Here is a 22,285-nt window from a genome sequence, read left to right as displayed (position 1 = left end):
CTCGATATTTATTGCTTATTTGTTTATTATTTTTTTGTGTCGATGCAGTTTGTTGTCCTTTGCACATGGATTGTTTGTCCATCTTGCGTGCAGTTTTTCATTGTGATTCTTTGTATCTGCTGTGAATCCCCCTCAACAAAATAAATGGCTCGGTCGTATACGATGACATATATGTACTTTGATGATAGATTTTCTTTTAGCTTCAAACTTTTTGAATGTTGGATCTTAAAATTACCACAGTGCTCCAAAATTTAATCTCAGCCTTCATAGCCCTTCCCTTCCTGGGAGGGAATTCCAACAATTCACAAACCTGAGGGAAGCAATTCCTCTTTGTCTCGATTGAGCAATGTCTTAACTTGAGGCAATGTCTACTAGTTATAGACTCCCCCATCAGCGATCTATACTTGCTGGAGTTTAGAAGAATGAGTGGGGATCTCATTGAAACCTATCAAATATTGAAATGTCTAGACAGAGTTGACATGGAGAGGATGTTTCCTCTAGTGGAAGAGAATAAGACCAGGGGGCACAACCTCACAATACAAGAGTGTCTCTTTAGAACAGAGACAAGGAGGGATTTATTTAGCCAGAGGGTGGTGAATCTGTATAAATCATTGTCATGGATGGCTGTGGAGGCCAAGTCATTGAGTATATTTAAAGTGGAAGTTGATAGTTTCTTGATTGGTAAGGGCATCAAAGTTTACAGGGAGAAGGCAGGAGAATGGGTCTTAGAAGGATAATAAATCAGCCATGATGGAATGGCAGAGCAGACTCAATGGGCCAAATGGTCTAATTCTGCTCCTATGTCTTGTGGTTTCATAGTCTTACCAGGATAATCACCTTTGCATTATCTATCCTGTCACACCCCTCTGTTTCAATGAAATCATCTCACAGTCTTGTGAAATAAAATAAAATCCCTCCTCATAGGGCAATTCACACCCTCCAGTAAACTGGGTTCAATTCCCGCTGCTGTCTGTCAGGAGTTCGTACATTCACCCCGTGACCACATGCTTTTCCTCCGGGTGCTCTGGTTTCCTCCCATATTCCAAAGACATACCAGTTAATTAGTCACCGAGCATGTCTGGCTGGTGTGGGCTCATTGGGCTGGAAGGACCTCTGTTACTGTGCTGTATCTCTAAAAGGAAAAACTCAAGTAACCGTGTGTTATGACAGTGGTGTACAGAAGTGAAATATGCTTTTTAATTTTGTGCTTTATATTCTATGCTTTCATTGCCCTTTGCGTGACTTTTTTTGTCCTGGGGTGGGGGGGGATGTTTGATATTTTTCTTTGAATGGGTTGGTTCCTTGGTTCTTTGTTACGTGGCTGTTTGAGAAGATGAATTTCAGGGTTGTGCACTACATACTTTGATAATATATGAACTTAACCTTGAAGTGGATGGGCTACAGCCATGGAAGACCACAAACATACACTCAGTGGCCACTTTATTAGCTACAGGAGGTTGCTAATAAAGTGGCCACTGGGTGTATAAAGTAATAACTTGTGAAGGTCAGGCGGTGCTTGTTAGCTCTGATAATTTCTATTTTCCCTGAGTCTTTTTGCATTGAGATATTCTCATTTATTAGTTAGTTCAGAGTGAGTGGATGGTAATTTGAAAATCTAATTGTTTTTCAAGGGAAGAAAAGGAGAAAACAGATCACTTGTAGTTTCAGAAAATACGTTGTTCCTTTCAACCCTGTTGCCAGAGCTGAGATCTCTTGAGAAGATTTTCCTTTAAGTAAACCAATGGCCAATTTTCTCCCTTCCCCCAGCACATCTGTTGGGATGCATGTGGAATGTATGTGAGATCTTGGAAATGATTCCAGATTTATTTTTCTTGTGAATGCCATTATTATACGGAGCTGGAATTAATGTCAGTTTCTGGCGCATGTGGACCTGACATGTAACATAATCTTGTGCAGCCATTCTGTCATCTGTATTTTAGATTAGAAGGACTGTATAGAGACTTAAAACCAGCATTAAACATTCTGCTCCAATAACTTTATGCAATTTATTCAGAATGCATCCCACAAGTGTTAATTAAAACTGTTTTCTCTTCACTGTTGCCACTTACCTTAAGAGCTGACATAGGGATAATAGACTCCGCCTTCAAAGTTATTTTTGCAAATCGATCATTGCATAGAAAACAGCAGGTGGTTTGCAACCTTTATAAGGCTTAGAGAGGTAAATGATAGCATTAAACTGCAAGATCAAAAACAATAATGGTTGAGCAATGTAATTTGTTACCTTTTTGAGTGTTGTGTACATTGCAAGCACCTTTTGTAATTCACAATGTAATGCTGAGGGTGTTTTAACATTTAATTTAAGCTAACATTTCAATTCTGTGAATTTCCCGATGCAGCTTTTAATTAAGGAGAACGACGGGATTTTTTTTACCCATGCATAAGGTTGGTCTTTGAGTGTTTACCAACACTATTTTTACCAACACTAACTCTTCATCCAAGTGAAGAGTGTTCAGACAATATACATTGTCCAGTCAAATTATCTAGTCAAATAAAGTTTATTGTCATATGTGTATACCATCAAATGAGATGTTTCTCTGAACCAGGGTGTAAAACACTGTAGTATACCTAACACACATAACACATAATAACTTATGAAAGTAAGGATGAAATCTACAGATGGATCACACATAAATAAACTAAAGTGCATTAATATTGAATATTGTACGGTACGGAACAGATTACCCAGTGACACTTTGAATGCATTGCAGCAGGGGGTTCAGCCTAATGGCCTGACGGAAGAAATTGTTCCGCATCCTGAAAGTTCTTGTTTTAATGCATGGGATAGTACTGATGAAAGTAGTCTAAACTCAGCTTTAGCCTGCATTCCACGATTGTCCACAAAACGTGCATTACAGCCAAAAGCACCACATTGCCATAATTTTTAATTGACTCCGGAGCTATGAAATCAGATTTCACTCTACAAGTGTCCAGCAGAGGTCCTCTAAAGCTGCATAAGACAGTGACCAAACGTGAGAATTTTCCGGAAAGTGTTTCTCAGTTCTAAACTGCTCAGTGCATTGTTCGAATGACTTGCTAAAACATCTTAACAACTGCATTGTGAGATTTTACATCAAGTGATTCTAAAGAATGTATTTGTGCACTTTCTAAAAACATCATATTTCTGTCAAAATACCTTGTTCCCATGAGATGATAAAATGTTTGCTTTTTTCAGTTGCCAAGAAAAATGAGTTTTACCAAAAATAATCACCTGTTTCCTCTTGCTACACACGAACGTTCCATTGTATATAACAGCAATATAACAAAAGCAATGGTAGCATTCATTTTCAAAGGACCAGAGTCTAAAAGCAAGGATGTAATGCTGAGGCTTTCTCAGGCGTTGGTCAGACTGCACTTGCAGTATTTTGGGCCCTCTATCGAAGAAAAAATGTGCTGGCAATGGAGAAGATCCAGAGGAGGTTCATGCAAATGATCCTAAGAGTAAAATGTATGGAAAACATTTGATGACTTTGGGCCTGTACTCGCTGGAGTTTAGAAGAATGAGGGAGAACGTCACTGAAACCCATCGAATATTGAAAGGCCTAGATAGTGGACATGGAGAGGGGTTTCCTAAAGTGGGGGGAGTCTAGGACCAGAGGGCACAGCCTCACAATAGAGGGATGTTCCTTTAGAACAGACATGAGGAAAACTTTCTTTAGCCAGAAGGTGGTGAATCTGTAAAATTCATTGCCACAGAGAGCAGTGCGGGCCAAGTCATTGGGTGTATTTAAAGCGGAGATTGATATGTTCTTGATCAATCAGGTGTCAAAGGTTATGGGGATAAGGCAGGAGAATGGAATTGAGAGGGATAATTAATCAGCTATCATGGAATGACAGAACATTTGATGAGCCAAATGGCCTAATTCCTCTCCTATATCGTATGGTTGTATATGCATTTCTTGCTTGTTCATTTAAGCTTGTCTATGCAACAAACAGATGCTTGTTTCTTTTGCCATTGTTCACAATTGATCTTTTGGATGCCATGAACACATATAGAATCAAAGGGTCATAGAACACCACAGCACAAGACCAGGCCCTTCAGCCCAGCTAATTGATGTTGAACTATTAATCTGACTCGTCCCAATGACTTGCACCCGGACCACAGCCCTCTATACTCCTCCCATCCATGTACCTATACAAATTTCTCTTAAATGTTGAAAATAAACCTGCATCCACCACTTTCATTGGCAACTCATTTCACATCCTCCCTCACTACCTTCTGAGTGAAGAAGTTCCCCCTGAACATTTCACCTTTCACCCTTAACCCATGGCCTCGAGTTGTTTTCGCACCTATCCTCAATGGAGAAAGCCTGCTTGCACTTACCTTATCTATACTTTTCATAACTTTGTATACCTCTATCAAATCTCCCCACATTTTCCTATGCTCTCGGGAATAAAGTCATAATCTATTCAATATTTCACTATAACTCAAGTCCTCAGGTCCTGGCAAAAAAATTTCTCTGAACTCTTTCAATCTTATTGATTTTAATCTGAACAAACATCAGAACAAGATCAATAAGATTGAAAGAGTGCAAAGAACAATCTTACTGACTTTGTTTGATTCTGAACAAAAGTTGGTTTTGTCCAGTAAATTTATTGGAGAATTTCTATTCTGATTTTTGTTTCTTAAATATTATCTTCTTTATATTGTAAGGATCAAAAAAAAAGTGAAGAATGTAATGTTCCCAGGCCTTTGAGTTTTGGCAGAATTCTGAATATCATAGGTGTGGTTGCTTTCTTTGGCAAATTGCTTTTAACAGCAAATTTTCCAATTCCTTGGTCTCTGCCCTCATACAATATTAAAACTGCTATTTCCAAAATATAACTTTTGCCAAATGTCTCATATCTGCCAATTTCACAGAATTGTGACCAGATCATTATGAAACTTAACGTTGAGAGCCAGATTCTGACATATAAAGCTTTTAATTTGCCAGGTAGATTGAGGGAGAGTGGTTGATGCCATTCAATTGTCTATCACTGTGAAAGCTAGTAAAAGAATGAAGGGTGGGAAGACTGCCTTGCTTCATGCCACAAGTTCATAACATGTAAACAACACCACTTCCATTGAGTCATAGAGAAGTATAGTGCAGAAACAGGCCTTTCAGCCCACTTAGTCTTTGGCAAAACTATTTAAACCTAAACCCACTCCCATCGACCTGCACTGCGACCATAGTCCTCCATACTCCTCCCATCCATGTAGCTATCCAGACTTCTCTTAAAAGTTGATATCAAGCTCGCATACACATCTTATGCTGGCAGCTCATTCCACACACTCACAACCTTTTGAGTGAAGAAGTTTACCCTCATGTTCCACTCCATTGTAGCTGAGGAAATCCCAGCTTTAGGAATAGTGTTTAGTTGATTACTCCTAAGTTGCAAGTTCCTTGTGAAAAAGGTATAAATTCCCAAATGAACAGAATACCGTCGTGTCTCACATGAAAAAAATCTGTCAAAGTAAATTTATAATTGAAGTATGTATATGTCACCATATACTATCTTGAGATTCATTATTTTACAGGCATTTGTATTTATTTGTTTTCTTATAAATGGCCACAAGGAAATGATTCTCTAGGTGACATATGTGTACATTGATAATAAATTTAATTTATTTTGTTTTATTTAGAATAATTACAGGACAATTTACACTGACCAATTAACCTACTAACCAGTATTGCTTTGGACTACTGGGAGGAAACTGGAGCACCCTGAGAAAGCTCGAGCACTCCACGAGGAGGATGTACAGAGTGCTTATGGATGATGTTGGAATTGAACTCTGAACTCCGTCGCCCTGAGTATCGTGCTAACTGCTGCACCGCCGTGGCACCCACTTACTTTACTTTGAACTTTGACAGATTTTTTTTTGTGTGAGATTCTATGGCAGGACGTCAAGTCTCGTTGAAAGTTGCCTCAACGTTGTGCATCCTTTCACCATGCTTCTATCACCACCTCTCCACATCTGCCTCTGTCCTTCACCGCTTCCCTGTTTCTTTATTTTCAACCTTCAAACAGCGCCTGTGATCCTAATCTTGGAGACCCCAATTTATTGTCTGTAAACTGAAACTATTTCCTATCTCCTTTCTTTCCTCAAAACTTTGCTAACACTTGTATTCTTATTTGATGCAATTTTCTGTCTTGCCCCAAATGTAATTGAAAAGTTGAACGAAGAATTTGTTCTATAGTAATGAAATAGATACATTTGTACGATCAGTACTTACACTTAGTGTGGGGAACAGTGTGGTGTACTACATCTTCTGTCCTGTTCCCATATGGATCTCATCAACATTCCTTATGATCACAAGAAACGCCTATTATACGTAAGAGCTGGTTTGTAAGAACGCTAGTGCCCTTCCCAGTACTGAGTTATAGAAACCTCGCTTTGTCTTTTTATTCCCTTTTTAACCGTAATTGTTGATTTATTTTTATTTTTGCAGGTGTATGCCCCATCAGCAAGCACTGCCGATTACAACAGGGATTCACCGGGTTATTCTTCCTCCAAGCCTCCTACCAGTTCGTTTTCTAGTTCATTCTTTATGCAAGGTGAGTGTGCCTTAACTGAATCGCTTGCACTTTTTGTTTAAAAAAACTTGAATCAGAATCAGGTTTATTATCACTGACATATGTGCTGAAATTTGATTTGTGGCATCTGTACAGATTAATACATAAAATAAACAAGAAATTACAATAAGAAATAAAAATAGGTTGTGTTACTGAGGTAGTGTTCATGGACTGTTCAGAAATCTGACGGTAAAGGGGAAGAAGCTGTTCCTGACATTGATTGTGTGTCTTCAGCCTCCTGTACCTCCTCCCTGATGGTAGTAATGAGAAGGGGGTATGTCCTGGGCGGTGAGTGTCCTTAATGATGGTTCTGTTTTGAAACACAAGAGAATCTGCAAATGCTGGAAATCTTGAACAACACACACAGGACAGGCAGCATCTATGGAGGGAATAAACAGTGGACGTTTTGGTGGAGATACTTCATCAGGCCTGGAAACGAAGGGGACAGAAGCCAGATTAAGAAAGTGTTTTTGTTGTACACATTAGATTTGAAGGAATGTTGAGGCAAGCTGGGTAATAAGAGACATTTTCCTTTGTAGTATGTCATCATCATTCCCTCTCCAGCTCTACAGCTACCTGTGCTTATCCATCATCCAAGAACAGAGAGTCTAAATGAACTCTTACTTCTGAACCTCTGCAGTTCTGTGTTTTTGCTCATTAAACTCTTGCTAAAATAAATATGGCTAGATATATCTGGGACATTTTTTGGGTGTTGCCTATAGGAGCCGAGCTGACAGCTGGCCAAATGTACAGTATTTTTTTTCTTGAGCATAACAACCCACATTCAGCACAGTACCATCAGCCTCTCGTGATAGCTGCACTTGGTATCAGCTGACTGGGATAGTGTTCTGGCCCAGAAGGCAGTCCCGAAGAGCAGCTTACTGCCCACAGCACATTGCGAGTGGGAAAGAAATTCGGCTCGCTGTTTATTAGGAGTTTTTACGTTCTCTCCCAAACCGCGTGGGTTTCTTCCAGATGCTCTGGTTTCCTCCCACAACCCAGGGACATATGGATTGGTAGATTAATAGGTGCTCTTGGGGCACGGGCTCACTGGGCCAAAGGGCCTACTACTGTGTTGTATCTCCAAAATAAATTTAAAAAATAAATATTTTGGTTAAAGAAAAGAATATTAGCCATTGGAAGTTATGTTACATGGGAAGGGAATTTGTTTGACATTTTACAATGCAAGTTACGAAAGATCCTTTTATATTGAACCAGCATGCAGCCACCACAGTACAAATATTGCAGTCTGTAATTTCTAGCTCCTCTTGCTCACTCAGCAGTGCTAAAATTGAAACCTAAAAACAGTTGACAACAAAATTTTGTGTTTTGTAACACACACACAAAATGTTGGAGGAACTCAGCGGGTCAGGGAGCATTGATGGAGGGAAGTTAGGGGGAGGGTCTAGGACCAGAGGGCACAGCCTCAACTTAAGGCCTAGACAGAGTGGATGTTGAGAGGATGCTTCCAATATTTGGAGAGTCTAGGACCAGAGGATACAGCCTCAGAATAGAAGGATATCCCTTTAGAACAAAGATGCAAAATTTCTTTAGATAGAGGGTGGTGAATCTGTGGAATTCATTGCCACAGATAGCTGTGGAGGCCAAGTCATTGGGTATACTGAAAGCAGAGGTTGATAAGTTCTTGACTAGTAAGGGCATCAAAGTTTATGTGGAGAAGGCAGGCGAGTGGGTTGAGAAGGGAAATAAATTGACCATGATAGAATGACAGACCAGACTTAGTAGGCCAAATGGCCAATTCTGCTCTGTTGTCTCATGGAAATCAATGGATGATGTTCTCGGCCAGTAGCCTAAAGAAAAGGCCCAGTGTGCTCTGCAGAGGGGTTACAGGAAACAATGCTAAAGCACAAGAGATATTGTGGCTGGGCACCGAAAGTTCAGTAGAAAGCATGGGCTTGAGGTATCAACAAGCAGTGAGAGGGTTGTGTAACAGTGAGGATAAGGGAGGGAATTCTGGAGCTGAGGACTGATGCATCTGATGTTGAAGTGCAAAGATTAGGGTTAGGGAGGTTTTTTGATTTTCCAACAAAAGAATGGAACCAGAGATATTTGCACTGCATGTGGTACTCTATTGTCATTATGTATATGTGATATTTTGTACGTATAAATGTGTTCAGTTCCGGTCGTCTCATGATAGGAAGAATGTAGAAGCTTTAGAGAGTGTGCTGAGGAAATTTAACAGTATATTGCCTGGATCAGAGAGCACATCTTATGAGGATAAATTGAGCAAGCTAGGGATTTTCTCTATGGAGCAAAGGAGGATGAGAGGTGACTTGATGAAGGTGTACAACATGATCAGAGGCATAAATTGAGTGGACAGATGGAGGCATTTTCCCAGGGCAGAAATGGCTATTACGAGGGAGTATAATTTTAATTTGATTGGAAAGAAGTATAGGGTGGGGTATCAGAGGTAAGTTTTTTTTTACACATCATAGCAGGTGTGCAGAATACGCTGCCAGGGCTGGTGGTAGAGACTTGGGACATTTAAGAGACTCTTAGATAGGCATAAGGATAAAAGAAAACTAGATGGCTATGCGGGAAGGAATGATTAGATTGATAATTGTAATAAGTCAAAAGGTTGACACAACATCGTGGACTGAGGGAGCTGTACTGTTCCATGTTCTGTGATTAGTTTTGCCTTGGACGCCATTTCCTTCTGCAGTGCTTACATTATCGGGTACATAACATTAATCAGAAGAATCAACTTTGACCTTTCACTGCATAATTATGCTGCCGAACCAAATTATTATTTCTAACATAATTCAGCCAAGATCACCCTTTTATTTCCTCTGTTTGTTTTAAACCAAGAAGAATTCCACAGATGAAGACATCTCACAGTTCTGCCAGATAGTTGCAATCAAGTGATCACTTGAGAATATTCCAGTGGGCTTTTATTTCTTAGGAGGAGTTACTGTGACAATCTCTCTTCCTAGATGGGCATCACAACTCTGATCCGTGGAGTTCCTCTGGTGGAATGAATCAGCCCAGTTACGGAGGCATGCTGGTAAACTCCTCCCACGTTCCGCAGTCCAGCAGTTACTGCAGTCTGCATCCGCAAGATCGTTTGGTAAGTGAGGCCTCTTTTCGACTGGCAACCCGCCACTAATAGATTCAAGATTCAGATTTGTTTATTAGATGTACATCAAGACATACATTGAAATGCATCCTTTGTATCCAACCAACACAGTCAAGGGTATACTGGGGGAAGTCCGCAAGTGTCATTTCACATTCTGGCGCCAATGTAGCATGCCCACGATGCCCGGTAGAGCAACACAGCAAGCAACAACAGAAAAACGAGACCACCCATGCACATACACAGTCTTCTAACCTCAGGACAGGCCATCTGCTTTGGCCTCCAGCCGCCAGCACACTCAAATTCAGACTTGGACTCGCAGACATTAATATTCCTAAGCACAAAAAAATTCTGCAGATGCTGGAAATCCAAAATAACATGCACAAATGCTGAAGGAACTTAGCAGGTCAGGCAGCATCTATGGAAAGGAACAAAGAGTTCACGTTTTAGGCCAAGACCCTTCATCAAGAACCGATGAACACTGTGGGCCTAAAATATTGACTCTTTGTTCTTTTGAAAGGCAAACACGAGGAAATCTGCAGATGCTGGAAATTCAAGCAACACACACAAAATGCTGGTGGAAGGCAGCAGGCCAGGCAGCATCTATAGGAAGAAGCGCTGTCGACGTTTCAGGCCATGACCCACACATTTTAATTCTACGTCCTATTCCCATTCTGATATGTCTATCCATGGCCTCCTCTACTGTCAAGATGAAGCCACACTCAGGTTGGAGGAACAACACCTTATATACCGGCTGGGTAGCCTCCAACCTGATGGCATGAACATTGACTTCTCTAACTTCCGTTAATGCCCCTACCCTTCTTACCCCATCCCTGATATATTTAGTTTTTTTTCTCTCTCTGCCCATCACTCTGCCTGTTCTCCATGTCCCTCTGGTGCTCCCCTCCCCCTTTCTTTCTCCCTAGGCCTCCCGTCCCATGATCCTTTCCCTTCTCCAGCTCTGTATCGCTTTTGCCAATCACCTGTCTGGCTCTCAGTTTCACCCCACCCCCTCCGGTCTTCTCCTATCATTTCACATTTCCCCCACCCTCTCCTACTTTCAAATCTCTTACTATCTTTCCTTTCAGTTAGTCCTGATGAAGGGTCTCGGCCCGAAACGTCAACAGCGCTTCTCCCTATAGATGCTGCCTCAGCTCTTTGCTCTTTCCTTAGTTGCTGCCTGACCTGCTGAGTTCTTCCAGCATTTTGTTACATGGACAGATTGTTAGCCCATAGCCATACAATTTGACATCTGGACCTACTTTCATGGACTCTTCATCTCACGTTCTCAATATTTATTGCTTATTTATCTATTATTACCATTTTTTCTTTTGTATTTGCACATTGGTTGTTTGTCTTTCATTGATTCAATTGTGTTTTGAGGACTTACTCTGTATGCCAGCAAGAAAATAAATCTCAGGCTTGTATATGGTGAAATATATGTACTTTGTACTTTGAACTTTGAACATATGCAACTTGCAAACTTCCAGCTCTGTCAGCTGAATTAATACATTAGCTCTTTATAGAACAAGAAGCAGTTTATCTGCACACATTGAAGACTTTTCATGTAACATACCCCCAACTTTCAGATCACATCAGTGACTGAAGTCTTTAGTGTGCTCTCAGACAGAATGGAAGAACATTCATTCCCAATAAAAACATTCCACCTAGATAAGATTAAGATCAGAATAGCTTGATATGTTACATGAACATCAAAAACATACGGTGAAATGTGTTATTTGCATCAAAAACCAACACAGTCAAAGAATGCTGGGGGCCACTTGCAAGAGTCGTCACACTTCCTGTACCAATATAGCATGCCCGCAACTTACTAATGTTAACCTGTACATTTATTGGACTGTGGGAGGAACCTGGAGCATCCAGAGGAAACCCATGTAGTCACAAACATACGAACTCCTTAACAGATAATGGCAGGAATTGAACCTGGACTGATTTTACAGCTGGCACTGTGTGTGTGTGTGTGTGTGTGTGTGTGTGTGTGTGTGTGTGTGTGTGTGTGTGTGTGTGTGTGTGTGTGTGTGTGTGTGTGTGTGTGTGTGTGTGTGTGTGTGTGTGTGTGTGTGTGTGTGTGTGTGTGTGTGTGTGTGTGTGTTTATAAAGAGAGAGAGAGAGAGTACGCAGGCTAGGGTGCCTGAAACCTTTGTACAGTACTGTTTTTGTCACAGTGGAACAAAGAGCCAGTTTGTAAATCTGACAGGAGCAAAGGATTTTGGGAATGCGGTGGTTGGGGTCGCCACGGGAGGGGTGGGGGATAGGTAGCAGAGAAGGAGTGCCAGGGGCAGGCAGATGGTGCTGGTGCAGACACACCCAGCCCTGAGACACCAGGCGAGGTCATTTAATTCCAAATCATTGGTTCATTGATCATTACAGAATGTCTCTCTGGTGCGTCCCACTCCCTCCCCTCTCCCGTCCCCTTTTCACAACCACTATTCCCCTCACCCTGTCTCCTTCCCACTCTCAGTCCGCAATAGAGACCCGTATCAGAATCAGGTTTATTATCACTCACATATGTCATGAACTTTGTTTTTTTTTACAGCAGCAATGCATGCAATATATAAAGTTACTACAATACTGTGCAGAAATCTTAGGCACCCCAGCTACAGTATGTATATCTGCCTCAGACTTTTGACAGTACTGCATTTACTTTGATCCATGCGATTCATTCACCAAAATTTATTTTCAATGGTTCCCCTGGCTTAAGGAAAGTTATTATGAATGCACACACATCTTGCGTTTTAAAAACACAAGAAAATATGCAGATTCTGGAAATGCAAAGCAACACACACAAATTACTGGAGGAACTCAGCAGGCAGGGAGCATCTATGAAAAAGTGTAAACTTCCCTGGTACATTCTACACACATTTCAAACTCACACCTGTGATTACTAACCAGTTTCATAGGATCTGACCCCTTGATTCTCATGCTACTTTTCACACTAATGTAAATTTGCAGTATGCATCTTCACCCTTCACAGAAGTTACTCACTGATAAAAGAATTCAGAAGGATATACAAGAAAACTTCAGTGCTTTTCGTATATTTAACTGATTAAATAATGAAGATAACTATTTCTGCAGATCCCAGGGAATATCTACTCAGAGCCACTTACAACAATGTGCATTCAATTAAAAATTGATCCAAAAGTTCTGTAAATTGTTATTTTTATTTCCTCTGTGCTTTTTTATAAATAATAGCTTAATTTATTTTTGCGTAAATCAAATGCAGCCCTTCACAGTAAGCCCACAGGCTTCTATCTGGGTGGGCTGGTTATCATGGAAAAAAAAGTGTTTTTAATCTCGGCTTTGTGCCTGGTGAGCACACTGTTTAAAAAAGACACACACACACACACACACACACACACAAAAGAGTGCAAACAAGAGGTCTGTTTGGCTGAAGTACATTGATTTTCAGAGTTATAAAAATAAAAGGTAAAACAACATATTTCTCCATTGCTGTAACAAAAATGTGTAAAATGATTTTCTGTTTTTTAAATGCACTGTCAAAATTACACACAAACATAATATCTATCTAAACATAATATCAGCATAATATTTACCTATTGAACATTGAAAAGCCTAAATAGACTGGATGTGGAGAAGCTGCTTCCTATAGTGGTTGAGTCTAGGACCAGAGGGCACAGAGTCAGAATGGAAGGACTTTCATTTAGAACAGAGATGAGGAGAAATTTCTTTAGCCAGAAGGTGGTGAATCTGCAGAAGTCATTGCCACAGATGGCTATGGAGGCCAAGTCACTAAGTGTATTTAAGGCAAAGGTTGATGGGTTCTTGATTAGTCAGGTCATCAAAAGTTACAGGGAGAAGGCAGGAGAGTGGGGTTGAGATGGATAATAAATCAGCCATGATGGAATGGCAAGCTGACTCGATGGACTGATTGGCCTAATTCTGCCCCAGTGCATTATGGTCTCATGATATTGAGCATCAAGAGGATGAGACGTCACTAGATTGGAAATCCAGGAGACATTGACAAATGCAGTACTGAGTGAAAGTCTTAGTGCCCTAGCTATATAGATGAGCCTAAGACTTTCACACGGTACAGTACAGTGTACCCTGATTGGTTGCATTTTAAGGAAATCGTATGTTTCACTGATTGCTTTTGCTGTCAACAAATAATGCCATGGTGGGTGCGTGGTCTTCGAACAAGCAGGTTCTGATGGTATTGTTGGCAGATAACAAAGGGTTGTTGTTTTAAATCACTAGGAATGGATATTACAGTTTCAGAAAAGGTATCGCAGTACAAAAATCATCAGGGTGACATGGTAGAGTAGTGGTTGGTGCATCGATTTACAACACCAACCATCACCAATTGGGGTCAATACCCACTGCTGTCTGTAAGGAGTTTGTACAGTTTGTCTGTGAGCACATGGGCTTCCCTCTGTCTGCTCCAGTTCCCTCCCACATTCCAAAGAAATATGGTTAGGGTTAGTGAGATGTGGGCATGCTATGTTGATGCCAGAAGCAAAACTTATGAGCTTGCTGATCTCATTTGACACCGACGATGCACAGCCTCAGAACGTACCTTTAGAACAGAGATGAGGAAGAATTTCTTTAGCCAGTGGTTGACGAAAATGTGGAACTCATTGCCACAGACGGCTGTGGAGGCCAAGTCATTGGATAAGTTTAAAGCGGTGGTTGATAGGTTCTTGAATAGTGAGGGTACCAAAGGTTACTGGGAGAAGACAAGAGAATGGGTTTGATTGGGATAATAAATCAGCCATGATAGAATGGCAAGTTGATTCAATGGGCCGAATGGCCTAATTTGCTCCTATGTCTTATGGTCTTAATATGGTAGAGGTGCCAATTTTCAGGGGTTTACCAAGTCATAGAGCATTTGGCTGTGGAGCTTTAGATAATATTTGTAATTCCGTTTGAATACAAAGTTGAGTCACTGGTTTCAGTGCTCAGTATAATTGCTGTTTTTTCAGTCTATACACAGATGTTAGACTAATCCACTGGCATCAACACTTGTTCATTTTCTTCTCCCCTCCTTTTAACCTTTTTTTATTGCTGCCTTTTGCAGTGGAAAATAAAATGGCCCTAATGGGAGTTCACATGGATTTTTTTGCTCCAGGACATATTCAAATAAATCTATCACTGTATTAATATCTGTAATAGAACATCGAACCGCACAACACAGGAACATGAATCTTGGCTCACAATGTCTATATCCTTCCATTTTCTTCACATTCATGTGTCTGAACATCCCTTAAAAGTCTCTAACGTATCCACCTCACCACCCCAGGCACCCACCACTCTGTGTAAAAAAACTTGCTCCTCTCACCTCCTTTGAAATTACCCCCGTCACCTTAAAAACATGCCCTGTAGTATTAGACACTGGGAAAAAGATACTGTCTGTCTACTCTATCTATGCTACTCATAATCTTAAAAACCTCTATCAGATCTCCCCTCAGCCACCGCTGCTCCACAGAAAACAACCGAAGTTTGTCCAGCCTCTACATGCCCTCTAATCCAGACAACCTCCTTTCAGAATCAATTATCCAAACATTAATCATTACCCCTTAACCATCAGGCTCTTGAACTAAAGGGGATAACTTCACTCGCCTTACTACTGAAATGTTCCCATAACCTGTGGACTCACTTTCAAGGACTCTTCATCTCATGTTCTGATATTTATTCCTTTTTTTTCTCTTTTGTATGTACACAATTTGTTGTCCTTTGCAGGTTGGTTGTTTGTCCATCCTGCTGATGGTGGTCTTTCAGAGACTCTGTTGTGTTTCTTGAATTTACAATGTATGCCCATGAGAATATGAATCTCAGGGTTGTATGTGGTGACATGAATGTACTTTGATAATAAATTTAGTCTGAACTTCAAACATCCTAGGGATACAGGACGTTACTTAGTTTTACACTGATGACCCTCTGTAAAACGTTTTCAGCCCCACTGACTGTCTGGAATACCTCCAAATAATGTAAAATATTAAAAGGCAGTATGTATATTCTGTCCCACTTACTGTAGAACAGTAATGTGCTAGTGGGAGGATTGCTTCAAATAACGTGAGTAGTGTGAACAGACAGGTGGTGGGGTGGAGATAACTTTGAACTTCGAACGTCCTGGATAATGGCATACAGAATTATGAGGGATCTAGATCAGGTAAATGCAAACAGGCTGTTTCCACTGAGGTTGGGTGGGACGACAACCACAGGTCATGGGTTAAGGGTGGAAGATGAAAAGCTTAAGGGAACATGAGGGGAAACTTCTTTACTCAGCGTTGTGAGATTGTTGAATGAGCTACCAGCACAAGTGGTATATGCGAGCTCAGTTTCAACATTTAAGGAAAGTTTGGATAGGTACATAGATGGGTAGGAGTATGGAGCGCTGTGATCTGTGTGGAGGTCGATGGGACCAGGCAGTTTTAACGGCACAGCATGGACTAGATGGGCTGAAGGGCCTGTTTCTGTGCTGTGTTTTTTTTCAACACCTCTATGACTTAACACAGGATGTTACTTTGTTTCATACTATTGTTCCTTCTGCAGCATGCCTCCAGCCTCACTGACAGTCTGGAATAACTGCAAACAATGTGAGACATTACAAGGAACAAAGATATATACTGTCCCACCTTACTGGAGAACAGTAATATGCTAGTGGGAGGATTGCTTCAGATAAGCTGAGTTATATGAGAAGATTAAATACGTTAGGACTTTATTCCATGGAGCATAGAAGAATGAGGGGAGATTTGATTAAGATATGTGTCTACCAAAGCAGGAGTAACACTTCCCTCCACTAGCCTACGGATCACCCTTGGACAAGGTGTAGCATCTGCTTAGCCTCCCGATCAGGATCTTGTGAAGCCATGGAGCAGGTGGTGGATAGTTGTATGAGCAGCTGGTGCATATCACAAGTCCTGGTTATGCAACCACCAACACTGGGTACAGACAGACAGACATACTTTATTGATCCCGAGGGAAATTGGGGTTCGTTACAGCATCGCCAACCAAGAATTGTGTAGAAATACAGCAATATAAAACCATAAATAATTAAATAATAAGTTAATCATACCAAGTGGAAATAAGTCCAGGACCAGCCTATTGGCTCAGGGTGTCTGACACTCCGAGGGAGGAGTTGTAAAGTTTGATGGCCACAGGCAGGAATGACTTCCTATGACACTCAGTGTTACATCTCGGTGGAATGAGTCTCTGGCTGAATGTACTCCTGTGCCTAACCAGTACATTATGGAGTGGATGGGAGTCATTGTCCAAGATGGCATGCAACTTGGACAGCATCCTCTTTTCAGACACCACCGTCAGAGAGTCCAGTTCCATCCCCACAACATCACTGGCTTTATGAATGAGTTTGTTGATTCTGTTGGTGTCTGCTACCCTCAGCCTGCTGCCCCAGCACACAACAACAAACATGATAGTACTGGCCACCAGAGCCTCGTAGAACATCATCAGCATCGTCCAGCAGATGTTAAAGGACCTCAGTCTCCTCAGGAAATAGAGATGGCTCTGACCCTTCTTGTAGACAGCCTCAATGTTCTTTGACCAGTCCATTAATTGTCAATTTGTATCCCCAGGTATTTGTAATCCTCCACCATGTAAAACCATCTCTGAAGAGTATTGATAATGACTGGGGTCACCTGTCTTGTAAAGACAATGTCCTGAAGAAGGCAATGGCAAACCACTTCTGTAGACAAATTTGCCAAGAACGATCACGGTCAAGACCATGATTGCCCACATCATACGACTTGGCACATGATGCTGATGTATAAAAAAGTTCAATATGCATGTGATAAATAAAGCTAATCTTTAATCTTTATTGAACACCTCTCCATGATAACTTTGATGATCAGATCCCTGTGGCATTGAACTAAGCCAGAGATTCTCAAATTTTTTATCCCATGCACACCTGCCATTAACCAAGGGGACCTTGAACCCCCGGGTGGGAACCCCTGAGCTACCCCTAATTCAGTATCCTTTGAATCATCAATATGTTATTTAATGGATGTGTTCTGGACTCCTATAGTAAAGAGCATTCATGAAGATGCCAATATCTTTGGCTTTTGAGTGTAATGTGCTTTAAATTATGCTCGACTTATATCTTAGGATTGTCATTCATATTTAATAAAGGAGAAAAAGTTTAAAAATGACCTGAGTTATAGGGAAAAGTTGAATACTGTAGGTTAGGACTTTATTCCGTGGAGCCATAGAAGAATGAGGAAAGCCTTTACAGAGCTGTACAAAATTTTGAGATTTATAGATAGGGTGCCTGTTAGCATAGCGGTTAGTGCAATGTTGTTACAGCTTGGGGGCATTGGAGTCCAGAGTTCAATTCCAGTACTGTCTATAAGAAAGTTCATACATTCTTCCTGTGTGGGTTTCCTCTGGTTGCCCTAGTTTCCTCCCAGAGTCCAAATATGTACTAGCTAGTGGGTTTATGAGTCATTGCAACTTGTCCTGTGATTAGGCTTGGGTTAAATCGGTGGGCTGCTGGGTGGCGTGGGTCGGTGGATCGGAAGGGCCTGTTCTGTGCTGTATCTCTAAATAAATTAATATAAATAAAGATAGGATAAATGCAAGCAAGTGATTTTTCCACTGAGATTAGGTAAGCCGAGAATTAGAGGTCATAGGTTAAGGGTGAAACACAAAATAATTAAGGGGAACGTGAAGGGGAGCTCCTTCACTCAGAGGGTGGTGCGAGAGTAGAATGAGCTGCCAGCGGAAGCGGTAGGTGTGGGTTTGAATACCAAAAAGATGAGGGGACAATGGTTTTTTTGTTTACTCAGCAAGTTGTTAAGATCAACAATATAGCGGTGGCAGATTCAGTAATAATTTTCGGGAAGGAAATTGTATATCCACTTTAGAGATGGTGGGCAATGGAGTAAAGAACCTGGGCGCGAACAAGAGGTCATGGATTAAGGGTGAAAGGTGAAGTTTAAAAGGATCTGATTGGTTAGTATTTTCCTAAAATGCACACGTTGAATGGTGCATGTACCTATAACATACACACAGATATAAAGTGATAGTTGAAGACGAAATGGTACTGAATGTAGAACAGAAACGTAAGCTAATCATTTGTTCTTCATTTATTCCCACAGAACTACCCATCACACTCCTCGACGGACATCAATGCCAGTCTCCCACCGATGTCCAGTTTCCACCGCAGTGGCACAAATCACTATGGTGCCTCATCCTGCACACCTCCGGCCAATGGAACAGACAATATCATGGGTGAGTACAGAGGGGAACAGTATATTGCATCTTTCAGAACTCCAGGGTGCCCGTCAGTAACTTGGAAGAAGAGCATTAACTGATGTTATAGAGCATAGAACAGTATAGCACAGGAACAGGCCCTTCGGCCCACAATATTGTGCTGAACCAATTAAATTAGTAATCACATGGCTCATCTGCTTACACAATGTCTCCATCCTTCCATTTTCCTCACATCCATAAGACATAGGAGCGGAGTTCGGCCATTCAGTCCAACAAGTCTGCTCCGCCATTCCATCATGGCTGAATTACTATCCCTCTGAATCCCATTCTTGTGCCTTCTGCCCGTAAACTTAGACATCCTGACCAGTCAAGAACCTGTCCATCTCTGCTTTAAATATACTCAAAAGACTTAGCTTCCACAGCCGTCTGTGGCATTGAATTCCACAGATTCACCATGCCTATCTAAACAAAACCCCCTATTGTATCTGCCTCTACCACCAGCCAAGGCAGTGCATTCCAGTCACCCACCACTCCCTGTGTAAAAAAAAAACTTGCCCCTCACATCTCCTTTAAAATTGCCACCTATCACCTTAAATGCATGCCCTCTGGTATTAGACATATCAACCCTGTGAAAAAAGATACTGTCTGTCTACTCTGTCTGTGCATGGTTGAAGTGAACAACTTCTCTAATCACAATTCATAACTTTTCATTATTACCTTTTGGTAGTTTGATGAATATTGAGTGATTCCTACACCAGTTGACTCAAACTAACCAATTTATTTCACTGGGGAAAAAGCAGTATGTGAATTGGTCACATGGGTGTAATTGGGTAGCATGTCTCATTGGGCCAGAAGGACCTGTTTCTGTGCTCTATCTCCAAATAAATAATTAAAAGCTAATTAGTTTATTACACTGGGACAAAGGAATACATGATTCACCTAAGCAACACACACAAAATGTTGAAGGAACTCAGCAGGTAAGGCAGCATCTTTGGAAATGAGTAAACATGCACATTTGGTCAGATAATTAGCCGTCTTTTATATTGTACTATCTTAAGAATTCAATTAACATAATAGTATGAGTTGTTAAACTATAACATCATTAGTTTTTCTAATGGATATGAAATCCAGAGTGGGATTGCAAAGTTTTTTTGTAGATCCTCTGTGGCTCCAAAGTAGTGTCGCATTTAGTGCAAAGTTAAGACAGCTCAGGCTGTCAGAGTTCGGAGTCCAATTCCGGTACTGCCTGTAAGGAGTTTGTGCGTTCTCCCCGTGACCCGAGAGTTTCCTTCCAAAGTCCAATGACTATGGTAAGTGGGCTAATCGGTCATTGTAAATTGTTCTGTGATTAGGCTTGGGTTAAATCAGTGGATTACTGGGCCGGAAAGGCTTGTTCTACACTGTATCTCTAAATGAAAATAAATAAGGAAAATTGCTGCTTTTGTTAGTTCTATGTGGACTATTAGTCATGAAGACGAAAAATATTCTGGTGGATTTTGGTACTGTAATGTTCAAACCATAAGCATTGACCACATTTTTAAATTCTTGGATAATGTCTGAAGGTAGAATTTTGGTTTGTGTAAGACTGAGTAAGCCTTATTATTAATAAAAGAACACTGTCTTCATAAGAAGGAGTGTGGAAAAGAGTTTTTGCTTTAGAAAGCTGCAATGTTACAGACTTCATGATAAACATCATCACCTCACTCTGACAGACTATGGTACCACTGTGACAAGAGTGACACAGGCTGCTCTCCCTCCAGAGAAATAATTTGCCCAAACTCATTTTTCACTCAGACAAGTCCCCAAACATTTCAAACCTCTTTCATTAAAGTGACACATAAAAAATTTACATTTTCATTTGCCTATCCATGCTGGGGAAATCCAAAGGAATTCTGCTCTGTGTTGTCCATAAATCTTGCTTTCACTTCGAGTATTTATTATTATTAACTTTAATCCTGTTTACTTCAGCTTATCCTTGTCGTGAAATGGTTTATGCTTCATAAAAGTAATTTTCCTTTACGTCCTTTTCCTGAGCATCCAGTGTTTGATTGCTTACACAGAATGTCCTTACATTAAAATGTTAATTTTATATTATTTAGCTTTTCTCTTAGCCTGCCACACTTCAGCTTAGCTTGTCCCAGAATCCTAACTTTTGTAACTCTGATTCAGATTTCCAGAAATGAGTGCCCTGAATCAGGTGCATTGACATGTTAGCTTTACTGTTGTTGTTCTCCATAGAAGCCATCAATTATAATCCTACTCTCTTGTTTGCTTGCCATGCTCCGTACAAACCCATCTTCCCCCCCAAGCATCTTTCCACTTCCCTTTGTAGAAGAATTTCTTGCCTCTGATCTGTTTTCAAAGATCCATCTGATCATCTGTTATAAATAGGTACACCGGGAACTGTTTCCCGCTTTGTCCTCTTTGTGACTGACATGTAACCTTCACGAGAGTGCCTGTTTCTCCTCAAACTTTTATTTTCTGAATTAAACATGCTGAGACCTATCCTCATTCTGTCTGTCCAGCTTTGAACACTAAATTAGACAGAAGGCAGCAGCTGGTTCCAAGCACTGCTATTTTATAACATATATATAATAACAAGAACAAGTTTATTTATAGAGTACTTTTCATAGAGATGATGCAGTTCAAAGCACTTTACAATGGGATAAAAGTGCAAGCATGAAAAGGGACAAAAAGACATTATTTAAAAACGAGGTTAAATAGATGGGTTTCGAACTGATACTTAAAGTGTCAACTGAGTCTGCATCCCTTATAGATTTAGGTATTGACATCCACAGTTTACGAGCGTAGTTCAAAACAAGCTGACCTGACAGTTATCTTTTGAGGGAGATTGTTTAGTTGGTATATCCTAAATTCCATTAGAATAGAAAAATGGCTTTCAGAAGGGAAAATCTGGGAGAATTGCGAACTTTCCCCAGTATGGAAATACGAAAACTCGTGAATGGAAAAGTCTCTGGGACCGGATGAGGTGTACCCCAGGCTACTGTGGGAGGCAAGGGAGGAGATTGCTGAGCCTCTGGCGATGATCTTTGCATCATCAATGGGGACGGGAGAGGTTACGGAGGATTGGAGGGTTGCGGATGTTGTTCATTTATTCAAGAAACAGTGAAGAGTTAGCCCAAGAAATTATAGACCAGTGAGTCTTACTTCAGTGGTTGTTAAGTTGATGGAGAAGAACCTGAGTTCAGGATTTATGAACATTTGGAGAGATATGATAGATTAGGAATAGTCAGCATGGCTTTGTCAAGGGAAGGTCGTGCCTTACGAGCCTGATTGAATTTTTTAAGGATGTGACTAAACACATTGATGAAGGAAGAGCAGTAGATGTAGTGTATATGGATTTCAGCAAGGCATTTGATAAGGTACCCCATGCAAGGCTTATTAAGAAAG

The 22,285-nt window shown here is 40.8% G+C and overlaps 1 protein-coding gene across 14 annotated transcripts in view; it reads left to right on the top strand.

Annotated features, from left to right (window-relative positions):
• LOC140737630 (transcription factor 4-like) overlaps positions 1 to 22,285 on the top strand; it is a 653,305-nt gene that overhangs the window by 555,879 nt on the left and 75,141 nt on the right. For all 14 annotated transcript variants that reach the window (XM_073064119.1, XM_073064122.1, XM_073064118.1 and 11 more), the window contains 3 exons: positions 6,450 to 6,555; positions 9,528 to 9,661; positions 18,760 to 18,892. In XM_073064119.1, coding sequence (XP_072920220.1) covers positions 6,450 to 6,555; positions 9,528 to 9,661; positions 18,760 to 18,892 — 373 coding nt within the window. The remainder of the gene's footprint in view (positions 1 to 6,449; positions 6,556 to 9,527; positions 9,662 to 18,759; positions 18,893 to 22,285) is intronic.

The sequence above is a fragment of the Hemitrygon akajei genome, chromosome 13, assembly GCF_048418815.1.
Source record: "Hemitrygon akajei chromosome 13, sHemAka1.3, whole genome shotgun sequence".
Taxonomy (NCBI): Eukaryota; Metazoa; Chordata; class Chondrichthyes; order Myliobatiformes; family Dasyatidae; genus Hemitrygon; species Hemitrygon akajei.
Note: the sequence above shows the minus strand (reverse complement) of the source record. Positions and strands in the feature narration are given on the sequence as shown.